General features: G+C 45.7%; 1 protein-coding gene across 4 annotated transcripts in view; it reads left to right on the top strand.

The window, feature by feature from the left end:
* rasal2 (RAS protein activator like 2) overlaps nt 1–13,868 on the top strand; it is a 63,411-nt gene that overhangs the window by 5,729 nt on the left and 43,814 nt on the right. For 2 of the 4 annotated variants that reach the window (XM_085254120.1, XM_085254122.1), the window contains exon 1: nt 6,174–6,874. The exons of 1 other annotated variant lie outside the window; for it this stretch is intronic. In XM_085254120.1, coding sequence (XP_085110246.1) covers nt 6,382–6,874 — 493 coding nt within the window. In that variant the 5' untranslated portion in view covers nt 6,174–6,381. Of the gene's footprint in view, nt 1–6,172; nt 6,875–13,868 lie in introns of those variants that run through there. One more of the 4 variants, XM_085254121.1, reaches the window with a different exon arrangement.

Raw genomic sequence — 13,868 nt, forward strand, 5'->3', positions numbered from 1 at the left:
ACTCTACCAGACTCCATTCACAAAATCTATGATTTTACATCTCATAACACACAAGCTGTTTGTCTGCCTCCTTGAATGATTATGGTTAGTAGTCTTGGACCTGAATGTTTTCACTGTTTGTTTGGGATCTAAACTGACCAATAAAAATGCAAAAGTCACACAAAGTAAACCAGCAATTTTTTTTTTTACCTCGAGGTAAAAGATGCTGTTGTCAGTGGACTGTGGACTGCAGTGAGTTAAAGGGTTTTAGTGGGTCAGTCGCAGCAGTTTTGGTCTCTATAGCTAATTTATCTACCTCATTATAACTGTGGGGTCAGGTTTTTATAACACACCTGATTCAATTGTATTAGGGCTTAAAGTTTACAAAAATAGGGGTGTGGCCTCTTTGACTGACAGGTGAATTTTCCAGATGCTTCGTATTTTTCTTCCCTTTTCAGACGTTAATGAAGGGAAACCAGCTTTCCTGTTTATGTGTCACATGATAGCAGGCTCCTGCATTCAGCAGGAAGTAATCAGATTACTTCAGAGGACGTCTGCTGCTCTGAAAGCTGTGAGCGGAGAGCAGAAGTGGATCACTGTGTCAGAGCGGCTGCAGATTAAAGCCTGAGTTGTGGATGAAAATTGGATTAGTCAATCGTCTGAGCACCAAACGCTGCTGCTGTCTGAGGAGGACGCTCACGCCGCCAAACAACCAATCAGACACCTTGTTTGTAGTTTAAATCAACACCTGAGTGTTTGGGCGATTAAGCCGCTCAAAGTTAACTTGACCTCGAGAACATCAGCCGACTCGCTTCCTGTTTGTCGCTTCACGAGGCTCTAACGTAGATATTTTCAGCTCTGTTTAGCTTCAAACTCGGATTAGAAGTTGACTTTATTGCCTCGGGGTCGGTGTGTTAGCTGCTGTGGCTTTCAGTCACCTGCCAATTAATTTGGAAATAAGTAGTTTATCCATCAGAGGCTTTTATTTTAATATGCTCCTGGAAGAATCATTGATTGATTTCTCCAAATGAACTTGTGACTTTGTAAAACGTTGGACGGGCCCCTCTGGGTTTTAGCTAATCTGAAGTATGTGTGAATGATGGGAAGTAGGGCTGAACGATATATCGCATTTGCGATAATATCGCGACATGATCAAGTGCAATTTTCTAACCGCAAAGGCTGCGATTATACTCTGGACATGTCCAAATTCATGGGCTGCATCCTCCTGAGGCCGCATTTGTAGACCGATTACGTCACAGCGACGCGCCGAAGGCTGTCCAAATTACTACCATATCCCAGAATTCATAGCGCGGCCCAGCCAAACTCCAGTTTCCAACAATGGCGGCCGCTACTAAGTTTTAAAATTACTCATACTAATCTTTCTGGGTCACAAAATAAACTTTTAACATATTTTCAGGCGAGAAAGTAGTTGTGTAAACATCAAATATCTGCTCGGTTTATCAAGATATCCCATATTTGCAAAAGTGCTTCGACGTTTTCAGAGGCGTCTGCTACCCACCAGCTCGACAGCTAGCCGGGAGCTCGAGGGTTACTGATGCGGCCGAGAACGGCACAACTCCCGGCACATCATTTTCAGATCACCGCGGAGTTTCGCTGCTCGGGTTAAACGTAATATATAAGTCACTTAGACAACCTAAAAATGTTATTGTTGGGCTTTTTTCAGTGTTTTGTTTGTTCGTGAGTAAATCGGTTTGGCTGAGATTAAAGTTATTAGATTAGATAAAATAAAACTTTATTAATCCCCCGGGTGGGTTCCTCCTTGGTTTTCACACAGCTGACTAAACGTCAAACAGAAAACTTATTAAACAGAAGTATGAGACAGTCGAGAATTTACACCAGTGTCTGGTTATATTTTAGATAGCAAGGAGCAGACGGCTGAGTTTATTAAACTCCACCGAGACAGCGGTGACGCTAATCAGAACTAGACCGTCCAATTTCACGCCTTTAAACTTTAAAGGCGTGTTTGTGTGTGTGTTTATACAATTGCTATTATGTTTGCACTTTATGTGTAATGTTACTGACTGCAGAGATCAGTAAGATGTGTGTATTTTTTATTTATTAGTTTTATTTATTTAATATTATTTTTTAATTGAATGACTGTCTAGTAGTTCACAGATGTCGAAAAACTGAGTGTGGTAAAGCCACTGATTTTGTTTATGTATATTTCTGCAATCTGCACATTGTACTGACTTTCATTTTAATGTTTACACCAGGGTTCCTTGTCAGCACTTTATGCTCAGATGTTTGTAAGCTAAAAATAAACTATTGTGTATGTTCAAATATACTGTTGTGATTGAAGAAGTTAAATAAAAATGTCAGTCATCAATTCATGCATCACCTCATGTCATCATAACAGAGGTCTGTCTTCCAGGAAAGAACAGTTTAAAATTAATGTAATATAGTATTGGCCATACTATATGATGTATTGCTTGTCTTTGTTTAATAATACAGAAGACAAAGACCTTAAAAAATAATCGCATATCGCATCGCAATCGCAATATTGGGGCAAAAAATCGCAATTAGATTATTTTCCATAATCGTTCAGCCCTAATGGGAAGGCGGCGTGTGGTGGTGTCACAGACCGCTGCGTTGATCTACCGTGCCACTGCTGTCACAGGCTAAAATCTGGAGCTGCTTCGGCTCCTTTCAGATGATGTTTTTGGAGTGTTTCATGCGGCCTCCTCACATCCAGCCGCTGATCTTGAACTTCCTGTTTTCTGGAAGCGTGCTCCGTCCTCAGACCGTCGAGGGCCAGCTCGCCGGCCTCCAGCTGAGACTCCAGCCTGGATTCCTGAGCTCCGAGTGGCTTTGGTGCTATCAGCTGCTGATTTACAGCTCTCTTTATGGCTGCGAGTTATTTTTAGCTGGAGGCTGCTGCTGCTGCCCGCTCTTCTCCTGGCTTCCTGCAGGACGGAGATGAAAAGTGAACAAAGTGGTGCCTGATGAAGGCACCAGCAACTTTAAGCTGTTGCCCCGGGTCAGTCCTGCAGCCTGTTCTGCTCACTTTGCAGCAGTTTTATGTGTAAACATGTGGGCCTGGAAGATTTCTGCATCACGTTTTGAATGAATGCAGACACATTAATGAAGAATGAGAGAAAGTGAGCAGTCGAGTCTGTCAATGAGGAAAAACGACCGAACTAAGGCTGAGCTGAGTCTGCAGTCAGTGAGAGGTTTCTGTCGCTGAATCTGACAATCGATCACGGATCAGTTTGTGCTTCTGATCCACTCTGATTTTGTGCAGAAGTTTTCATAACACTGATTCATTTTAATGCAATAAGACTAAATTATACCACAACACTCACCAGAGAAGTTTTAATCCACGTCTTCCGTGTCACTGCTGGCTTCCACCTGACTTCCTGTTTGTCTCCTCTCTTCCTGTTTTGTTTCCTTTCTCTGGAGGAGCATAAATGTTTGTAGGACTTCCTGTTTGGCCTTTAAACTCAGGAAATTGGGGAGAAGCATCAGTCCGGTTCAGTCAGAGTGAGCTGTTAGAATCGGGGCTGGTATCTGAATGCAGGTGAAATGAGACCTGCCTGAGCCTTGATGTTCTCTTTGCTGCTTGATGGCTTTTGGGCGACTTTTCAGACGAAACAAAGGACTCAAAGCATGCGTGGCTTCTGAACTGGCGGTCCACTCCTGGAAATTGTAATTTAGATTTGTAATGTTGTCTGAGGTATTTATGTTTGACGTTAGCGAGCCGGTTTCGGTCTAAAACGTCCCATTCCTTCGATCTTATTGGAAGTTTATCCTGAATCCATCCATAGAAATCTGTCCACAGCCTCTTAAGAGGAGCTTTCATTATTTGTAAGATTTGTTTTTTGCATTTGGCCTTTTTTGGACAGCACGGTGTAGATCGGAAAGCAGGGACAAGTACGAAGGAATGAAACGCAGGAAACAACCTCGGGTGGACACGATAGCTTTCGTTTGCCTGATCAGTCAGGTGAGCTGTAGCAGCGCCCGTGCTCTCATTTTTTAATTTCTAAAGGAAGTGTTTACAGTTGTGCGTTTAGCTGCTTAGACTTGGCGTGAACATGTGTTTAAACTGACGTGGAAGAGGAACCGCTCGTCCTGATGTTGACCTCTGGCCTCAGACTCGGTCAGTCGCCGCTGGCTCGAGGAGGACTTGCCTCCCTCTGATTCCGCTTAACCTCCCCGAGTCTTAACTCTGACCTACATGCAGCGTCGCTTCATTATCCAATCAGGGCTGATATGTGGGTCAGCCAGGGCGGCGTGCCTTTAAAGTCCCAAGAAGAAGAAGGTTGATCTGAGAGTTGGAGAGAGTTTGATCTTTTTCCTAACTGCATCAGGGCCACGAGGAGCACATGTTTGAATCCTCCAGGAGCTCAGCTCTGTTTTCTGTAACGCAGTCTCACGGCAGTTTGTAACTAGTCAGGGACTCTGAACATGATCGTTCATCCGTCCGCTCTCTGTTTGTACCCATTTACACAAAATGAATATTCTCAGAGGTTGGAGATGTTGGGGTTTTGCTGCTCACAGACCACATGTTGATTCTTAAATGTGTCAGAAGTTTCTATTTATTTTGTATTATTTTGAAAATGTTGGCATTATTAAAATATGTTAGTAATAATCATTAAAACTATTTAGAGCGACTTTTTGGGTTTAAATTCTAAAAAGTTAAAACTTCTCCCAAAGCGCCGTTTTCTTGGTACTGCGTGCTCGCCAAAAACTACTCACAGGAAATGTACTTCCTGTTACAAAGCCGCACTGACCATCTCATAAAAACAGGTCAATTTGTGTCCACGATCAGGGACAAACGACTTTTATGAGACCAAGCCGACCAAGCTGGTGAGGTCATTGTTGCGGGTCCCACAGACTCCTCCTCCTCCGCGTTGGGCTGCAGTAGATCTACGTGTCGCAGACAGGGATGGTCCTCCTGTTCCTGTGACCTGAACGGTCACTCTGACCAGAACCTGCCATAGGTGGAGAACTGGTTCATGAGCCATGAGGTGAAAACTATCATCACAAGCTTCGTTCCACAACAGCGGAGATGGAGTCCACTTCCAGTCCGGCCACTGGGGGGAGGAGCTTGTTGGAGACCTGGTTGATATTTGTTTTTTTTACTGTCACAAAGTGTGTGATGATATGTATTCGGGGGTTGTTTGCAGCCTGAGATCGCCCTCAGCTTGTATCTTGGCCACGTTTGGCCTGCTGCAGGTGAACCTCCAGCTCCACGTGGAGGACTGAACGCTCTCACATGTAACCTGCAGCCTGAACAACAACGACAACAAACCTCCTCATTTCCATATTATGAAACTCGCGGAGTGAGCTGCGGGGATTTTTCTATCTCGCTTCTGCTGCTTCAAAGCTTCTCTATCAGCGGGGCTTGAATAAAGTGTCCTCAGAGCTCCTCCCTGCTCTCTGGGACTCTGCTCCTGTTTCCTCTCTGGTCACAGAGGCCTCGGGGGGCGGGGGGACATTCTTCAGTCCTCATGAATATTTAGGGCTCACAACATGTATGGAGGCCTGAGAGCTCAGAAATTTAACCCAATAAACAGAGAATGACTGGCCTGAATGTGGGTAAGAGCTTGACTAAATTACACTCAACTATACCAGTTAAATGTTTTTGTATCAGCGCGTCCAGATTGTGTTCTGGCCTGTGTTACTTTCATAGATAGTAAACGTACAGATCTTGCCTCCTATTCTTCAGATCCTTCTCTGCTGCTACGTGTAGAATGAATGGAAATGGGTATTATAAATATTAGAGGATATCACTGACTGAATTTGGCACTCTGTGGGTTACTTTTCAGCTACCGAAACCCTTTTTCTTTCCATCCACCTACTATTTCCAGCTGCCCACCCTACACCACAGACTACAACCCATCCTGGTCCCTCGCAAAGTGCATAAATCGCCAATGTGGGAAGTATGAAAGGGGGATTTCCCGCCTATTTTGGAGCAAAATTCAGGCTGTTTGCAAACTGCAGCAAGTCTACAGATCTAAATCCATCCATATGATTCATTATGAGAGCTCTGCGTCATCGTCATCGTCGTTGCTGCTGAATAAGAACCAAACCAGGAAACTGATCAGAAAAAGGAGAAGCTGATGCTCGACGCTGTAGTCTTCATAGGGGAAACCACAGTCTGCTGCTTTGCCTTTGCTCAGCCCTGATTGGCTGGCCTCGGTCTTTCTCTGGCTCTTGACTTCCTCCCAGGAAGACGAACGTCAGCCCACAGAAAGCGAGCGAACGGCAGCTCCAGCTCGGCGTGCACATGAGGACAACCTGACGAATCCTCATCCGTCCGACCCGCCGGGGTCGTGTGTCCGTGTCACAGCACAGCTGTCGGCGAACCAGCAGTGACGGCCATTTTGGGGGCCTCCATCTGCTCGTTGCTGCCTGGAGGAAGCTTGCGTGTGCTAGACTATGAGTGGAAGTGGCGCCCACCCTTTGATCGGTGAGGGTCTAATCCAGGGGACCTTGTACCACTGGCACTTTTACAGGAGGCCCTGGCGGAGAACCAACACCCCACCGGCTTCTGAGCAGTTATTGGACAAATACAAATGGGAGACATCTGCTCGCCAGGCGCCGAGGTCGGCCGGTACGTCCACTCCCGAGGGCAAAGCACAAACCATGGAGCCTTCTCACCGGCGATTGCTCAGCCTGCCGAGGTTCGGCACCCTCCCAAACCCGAAAAAACGTAGCGGGGAGCCCGGCGCCCTGCAGAGGATCTTTCTCCGGTCGATGTCCGAGCCCGGCGCCAACAACGACAACAATAGGGAACCGCTCAGGAAGGTAGAATCGGTCGCCGAGAGGAGCACGCCATCCGTCAGCAGCTTCTTCAGCTCGCTGTCTCGAAGGATCGGCAAAGTCCTGAGGGAAGAAGGCGGAGGCAGCGAAGATGAAGGAGGAGAGGACGGTAGGGGTGTCTACGTCATGCTTGTGTCCTCTTTTAAAAAGTTTTCTTTTTAACAGCTTCATTTTCACTTAACATATTAAAAGCACGATGAGATGAAGAGAAGACAGTTGTGTTGCCTCCGGCTCAGAAGCTTTGACACCAACACAAATAGACACCAGGAACTAGCCTGAATTATTCTCTAAAGGGAATCCCCCAGAATTCTTCCCGGGTGGTTTTCTCTCAAACAGCAGAACTTTCAGAATAAACAGGAACCTCGTTCGGGGGGAAACCGAGCTGTTAAAACAGAGTTTTAAATCCTTACCTGAATGTTAAAGAGCAGTCCGTTGGTGTGTTCGCTTCAATGTGCTCAGAGTTGGTTTGTTTTTTGGGATCAAAGTTTTGCATTCGTAGGGGGATGGCCTCTCTCCCTGGCAGGTGGATGGAGACGCAGGCGGGTGTAGCTGCTAGCTGTCCACTAGGCTTCACCACAGCTAGTTGGAGGCCCTGAGCTGGACCTCTGGGCCATGCTTGTGCTTTTGGAGCCTTTCAGAGCTTTTTTAATGACATCATCTGACCAGTTATGTGGCTGCTGTGAGGTTACTGCACTTAGACCGTCACTAAGGTCTGCAGGGTTCTACGATTTTATTTGGGCATTAATTAGCAGGTATCTGTGATGCACCACATGCAACACATTCAGCATAATTTGTTTGTTTGTCTGTTTTCTTTTTCTTGAACGTTGTAATGTCGCTCTGGCCGTGAAAATCTCAGCGGTCAAATTAAATTAAGAGCAGTCCGATTTAGCTGGATCGTGCAGGTCTATAAAAAGCATTAGCATCATTTGTGTGAATAAGGTAGAGCGAAACATTAAAACGCAGTTCAACCAGTCTGTCTTATCAATACGGTATAATTACCTCCTCATTTACCTCCACTAGATCACTGCCTCAGAAACTGACCTGAACTATTATTATGACGATGATACAAAAATTCCCACATGGTGAAGTTAAAGCAGAGTGATGTTTCTCTCCTGTGGCCCCTGCAGCTTCATTCTACTCTAAGGGAGGAAAACCTCGGCTGTCCTTTGTGCTCTCAGAGAGGTTTCCTCCTCCTCCTCCTCCTGCTCCTGCTCCTGATTGAAGGCTGGAAATCTGTCTGCAGCTGCTTCACCAAACATTTACATTCATGCAGAGTGTGTAAAGCTCAGACAGGCAGCCAGTCTGAAGGTTAAGTCATGCTAATTGCAGTTTCCACTACAACCTCACATGAGGAAACATTTAGAGCCTGCAGATAATAAATGTGTGTTTTCATGCAGAACTCGCTGCTGCATCAAGTCCCATTAGTTCTGCAACACAGCTCCTCTGAATATGAATAATTGTCTGAATTAATTTTCTTTGGCTGATATCAGAGCCACAGAGATCTTTGAATGACGAAGTCTATAGAAATTCAGAAAACACAATAAAATACCCATGTATGTACGCAGAAGCAGCTTTTGAACATCAGGGAAAAAACAGACCCGATTCTGAAATCAGTTTTATGCAATCAGAAACGAGTCATTGCAAAAATCCATCTCAGTCCAAATTCAAGATTTAAACCAGCCAAGTGTGAAGCAGTCCTGGAGTCCAGTTTGTTCGGGCCTGAATTATAAATAATTTCAGGGCGAATGAAACCAGGAAGTAATGAAAGTCGCGCTAACCTGTGCACAGGTGCACCGAGCAGAACCGGGTCTGCTTTATCCTTGGTCTCCTTACTGCTGTGCAGGTTTGGATCTTTGGCAGCGTGCCGGATCTCCTCACCTCGCCGGCTCTTGTTTACCATCAGAGCTCAGGCTGTCCTTTTAAAGCAGATGCTGCACGTTTCACAGACTGCACATGCAGAGTAAATATTTCATGCTCAGGCGCATGAGGGACTGAAACGCTGCTCAAAACACGTGATGTAAAAAACACAAAGCAGCTGATCTGAGTTCACCGTGAGCTTAAAGACATGCACATACATGTTCCTGTGAGCTTACTGATAAAAGGATTCAGGGTTGGGACCTTCTCATAGTATCGATGTGTGAACTCGAATATTTTCTGACTCCAGAGGTTCCTTATCACAGATTTTATTCCACCTCCTGTCTGTGACCTCTGACCTCTCTCTCACTGAAAGCTTGTGTTATGAGGGAAATGGGATCTGTTGTGGTACACCGTTCTGGTGACCGTGTCAGATTAATGTGTGCCTTTGGGCATCGTGTCTCTGCTTCGCCAGAGTCCGACCTGTTTGATAGACGCATATATTTCTGTCGTCATCCATCATCCTGAAACGGAGATGATGCGTGTTATCTGTGAGCTCCCAGCGTCCCCGGCATGCCACGTTCATCGGAGCGTTCAGCCTCGCCGGAAATTTGAACACAGCATCGAGGAGGAGGAGGAGGAGAGCTGATCAGGGATGTAGAAAAAGATTTAATTTAATCTGTCTGAGCTGGTGGTTTATGGGAAACTGGTGTGAGAGCAGAGTCAGAAACAGAAGCTGCTGATGTGCTGGGAGCACTGGTGGGAGCTCAGAAGCAGAACACATCTCAGCCTGCAGAGGCCTCATTTGCTTTACTTCTAAACCTGCTTCAAATTATTAACTCAAGTTCCCATAATGCTTTGGGGAATGTAGAACTGTAGCATGAACTGGGTATCAGAAGTTCCTGCTTGTGGTTTTACCCACAGATGTACAGAAAACTGTCAGATTTTTACCTCAGTACTGACGAAAACTTAACAATTCTCTCTGAACTCTTTCTAATCAGGTCCTGACCTGGTTACTGACATGATGCTCAAAGCAACCTTAGAGTGCTCCTAAAATCAGTCCAATACTATGCCCAGAAACTGGTCTGCAATAAGTTTAAAACCAGTTCTAAACTAAACTGAAATCAAGTGTGGAACTAGTTTTAAAGCAGACCCCACAGCCTGGGTTTGGGCTTAGGTTTCTTTACTCATCACCTGCTCCATCCCAGTCTCAAATCTACCGTAAAACGTTTCTAAAAAGTCCAAAGTCCAAAACATTTAAGCCCGTAAGTGGTTTAAAACCAGTCTGAACTCAATCCCAAAATCAAGTTTGAATCCAGTTTCAAAGCAGTGCTAAATTAGACCTAAAACAAGCCCAGGCTACAGTCCAAATTCAGTTCCAGAGCAGGTTTTAAACCAGTCTTGATTCAAACTGGGAACCAGTGTAAAATCAGTCATGAACAAGTTTTAAAACTTGGCCTAAAATCAGTTTTAAAATCCGGTCTGAGCCGGTCCCACATGCGGTTGTGATGAGTGGTAATCTGACCCTGGCTCAAAACTTCAGTTCACCAGATATACTCTTCAGGGTCGCCGTGCCCTAGAGCCCGTCACAGGGCGAGAGGCGGGGCACACCTGCACAGGTCAGCAGCCTGCTGCAGGCTGTTCTTCCTTTTACTTTCAGTCTTGTGTCAAACTATAAACTACAGCTCCTACAATGCTCTGGAGGCTGTAGAAAAGTGTGCGTATTAGTTCCTGCTGTGGTTCACCCACAGATGTACAGCCAGCTCGGTGTATTTCTTAAAAACATGTGAACGCTCGGGCAGGTTCAGCACGCAGAGCTTCTGGTTTCTACACCGTCGTGTGGTCGCTCAGAGCGGCGATGCCCCACCAGCCGTGCCAGCAGGGTTAGTCAACACGACATGACTGCAAACAAGAAACTAACCCAGGTCTTTATTGTGAAAACTTTTTCCCTCTACTTTATGATCTGTCAGTTTGTTCTGCCTGAGACTTTGAAGTAGTGAAACCCAAACAGACCAGAGTCTGTGAGAAAATTCAGCATTTTAACAAAAATAAATAAAGATCGGCTTTCCTCTGCTTTCTGTTGCTTAACTTTAATCTGCAGAAAGCCTCAAGTCACTGTGTTTGATTCTGCTGTGACTCAGCAGTAATGAAGAGCACACAGAGCCGTACAGCGTGGAGCACAGTGAAGTATTTGTACACAGTTTCAGGACTGCAGTAAATGTGTCTGCGTGAACAGAAGCGGCTGTAAACAGACACAGTGTGAAAGTTTCCAGCATGCCCAGAGCATGCTGGGTAATCAAAACCACAGAGCTCTCACTTCTGTAAACACAAACACACACACACACACACACACACACACACACACACACACACACACAGAGTTGGGTTAATTAGACCCCACTTAGCAGTAGCTGTTCATTTTCACATGGAAACTGAGTGTGAGAACTGGGAGGGTGAATCAGGCTCTTTTCTCTGTGTGTGTGTGTGTGTGTGTGTGTGGCTGAGGCAGGATATGTGTGGTGGTGTTCTGGCTCACGGCATCCTACAGAAACCCTGTGTGTGTGTTTGAGGCCAGGACAGCTCCTGCATACTCAATGAGGTGTGTGTGCGTGTGTGGCTGGCTTCAGAGCCAGCTCAGCTCGTCCTCATTCCCAGAGATTAAATGAAGCAGTCTTATTGGGTCTGCCTCACCTAACTCTCCGTTTTTCAACCCTAACCCAGTGTTTTTATGCCTAACACTGTTTGGTGTTTGGACCTCGTGCACGTGAGCACAGACTGTAGCGCCACAGACTCTTTATCAGTCTCTCAGCTCAGTCTCTTACCAGACGTTATCTAACATAACCAGTACATCAAGGCACAGATACAGAAAAGTGTGATGAGGCAGAGTCAACGCTGGTCAGGTTCAGGGAGGAGGTTTGTGATCATGTGACCCTGTGTGGACAGGAAGTTCAGACAGCACTTCCATCCTTAAAGCTAAACTGAAGGTCCAACTGATGCGTTATGTAAGCGAAGGTCCTCACACTGACAGAACAACACGTGTGTGTGTGTGTGTGTGTGTGTGTGTGTGTGTGTGTGTGTGTGTGTGTGTGTGTGTGTGTGTGTGTGTGTCTTCCTTTTGTATGTAAATTGGCCCTCCACAATAAAAGCTTCTGGGTAACAAAAGCAGCCCTGAGCTCATTAACCTTTCGGTGCTCCGAATAGCGGCGGTGGGAACGTGGAGGCTCCCACATGAATGCGTCTGAAAACAGGTTGTTTTGTGTTGCAGCCAGAACCCTCCAGACTGGACTGTGTGACGGCGCCGTCCTGCTCCGGGTCCACAGGCGTTTGGCAGGATAAACCCTTTTTAAGGGGAAAGTTTTTTTTTTTAACCAGACTGCTGAATATTCAATTCAATTTTATTTATATAGCGCCAAATCACAACAACAGTCACCTCAAGGCGCTTTATATTGTACAGTAGATACAGAGAAAAGCCCAACAATCATATGACCCCCTATGAGCAAGTACTTTGGCGACAGTGGGAAGGAAAAACTCTCTTTTAACAGGAAGAAACCTCCAGCAGAACCAGGCTCAGGGAGGGGCGGGGCCATCTGCTGTGATTGGTTGGGGTGAGAGAAGGAAGACAGGATAAAGACATGCTGTGGAAGAGAGACAGAGGTTAATAACAGATATGATTCAATGCAGAGAGGTCTGTTAATACATAGTGAGTGAGAAAGGTGACTGGAAAGGAAAAACTCAATGCATCATGGGAATCCCTGGCAGCCTACGTCTATTGCAGCATAACTAAGGGAGGATTCAGGGTCACCTGGTCCAGCCCTAACTATATGCTTTAGCAAAAAGGAAAGTTTGAAGCCTAATCTTAAAGTAGAGATAGTGTCTGTCTCCTGAATCCAAACTGGAAGCTGGTTCCACAGAAGAGGGGCCTGAAAACTGAAGGCTCTGCCTCCCATTCTACTTTTAAATACTCTAGGAACAACAAGTAGGCCTGCAGAGCGAGAGCGAAGTGCTCTGATAGGGTGATATGGTACTACAAGGTCATTGAGATAAGATGGGGCCTGATTATTTAAGACCTTGTATGTGAGGAGCAGGATTTTGAATTCTGGATTTAACAGGAAGCCAAAACAGGAGAAATCTGCTCTCTTTCTAGTCCCTGTCAGGACTCTTGTTGCAGCATTTTGGATCAGCTGAAGGCTTTTCAGGGAGTTTTTAGGACATCCTGATAATAATGAATTACAGTCGTCCAGCCTGGAAGTAATAAATGCATGAACTAGTTTTTCAGCGTCACTCTGAGACAGGATATTTCTAACTTTAGAGATGTTGCACAAATGGAAGAAAGCAGTCTTACATATTTGTTTAATATGTGCGTTGAAGGACATGTCCTGGTCAAAAATGACTCCAAGGTTCCTCACAGTGTTACTGGAGGCCAAGGTAATGCCATCCAGAGTAAGAATCTGCTTAGATACCATATTTCTAAGCTTTTCAGGGCCGAGTACAATAACCTCAGTTTGATCTGAATTAAGAAGCAGAAAGTTAGCAGCCATCCAATATCAAAGCAAATGTGATTTTTAGGATCAGAGACTGGAAAATATTGATGGATTATTCTTTTCTGTTCTCACATCTGTGTCTCGTACTGTGAGCAGTCCTCTTCCTGTCGAGGTCTGCAGGACCTCCTTTGAGGGTTATCGATCTCTGATCTGCTGTTCACTCGTTTGCGAGGCCGATACCCGTGATGGACTCGTGCCCGGGCTTTTCTTCATCAGATCGAGTATTTGACACTTTACTGAAACGTTAGCTGTGAGCTGAACTGACCAGCGACTGAGTTTGAGTGTTTACGGAGGTGTCAGAGGGTGCGCTTGATTTATAACACGGGAAATTAACAAAAGCTTTGCGGTGAAAAGTGATTTTTTTATTTTTAATAATTTGTTTTCTGCTGGAAACTAAAATTGCGACTGAAATCAAAATCCAGCTAATCTTGCGGCTCTTACGTGGACACCGCACAGTTGAATGAGGTCAGGATACTTTCCACCCCTCCCACAGGACATGTGACAGCTGCGCTCATCGGCATCTCGTGACATCACAAGAACCGGTGGGTTAAACAAAGCCGTCGTACCGGACGTTTCCACGTGTGCTGCGGCGCCTGTGTGAACACAGCAAACCTCCTTCAGTCCTTCGGGAGCTCCTCTGCTGCTCCCTCGGGTGATGGGAAGCGACATTGCCGCTCACCTTTGACCCCTTCAGACCGCCCCCCTCTG

This window comes from Mchenga conophoros, linkage group LG18 (genome assembly GCF_057382185.1).
Source record: "Mchenga conophoros isolate Kocher_MC1m ecotype Shallow Benthic linkage group LG18, M_conophoros_male_GT1.1, whole genome shotgun sequence".
Classification (NCBI taxonomy): Eukaryota; Metazoa; Chordata; class Actinopteri; order Cichliformes; family Cichlidae; genus Mchenga; species Mchenga conophoros.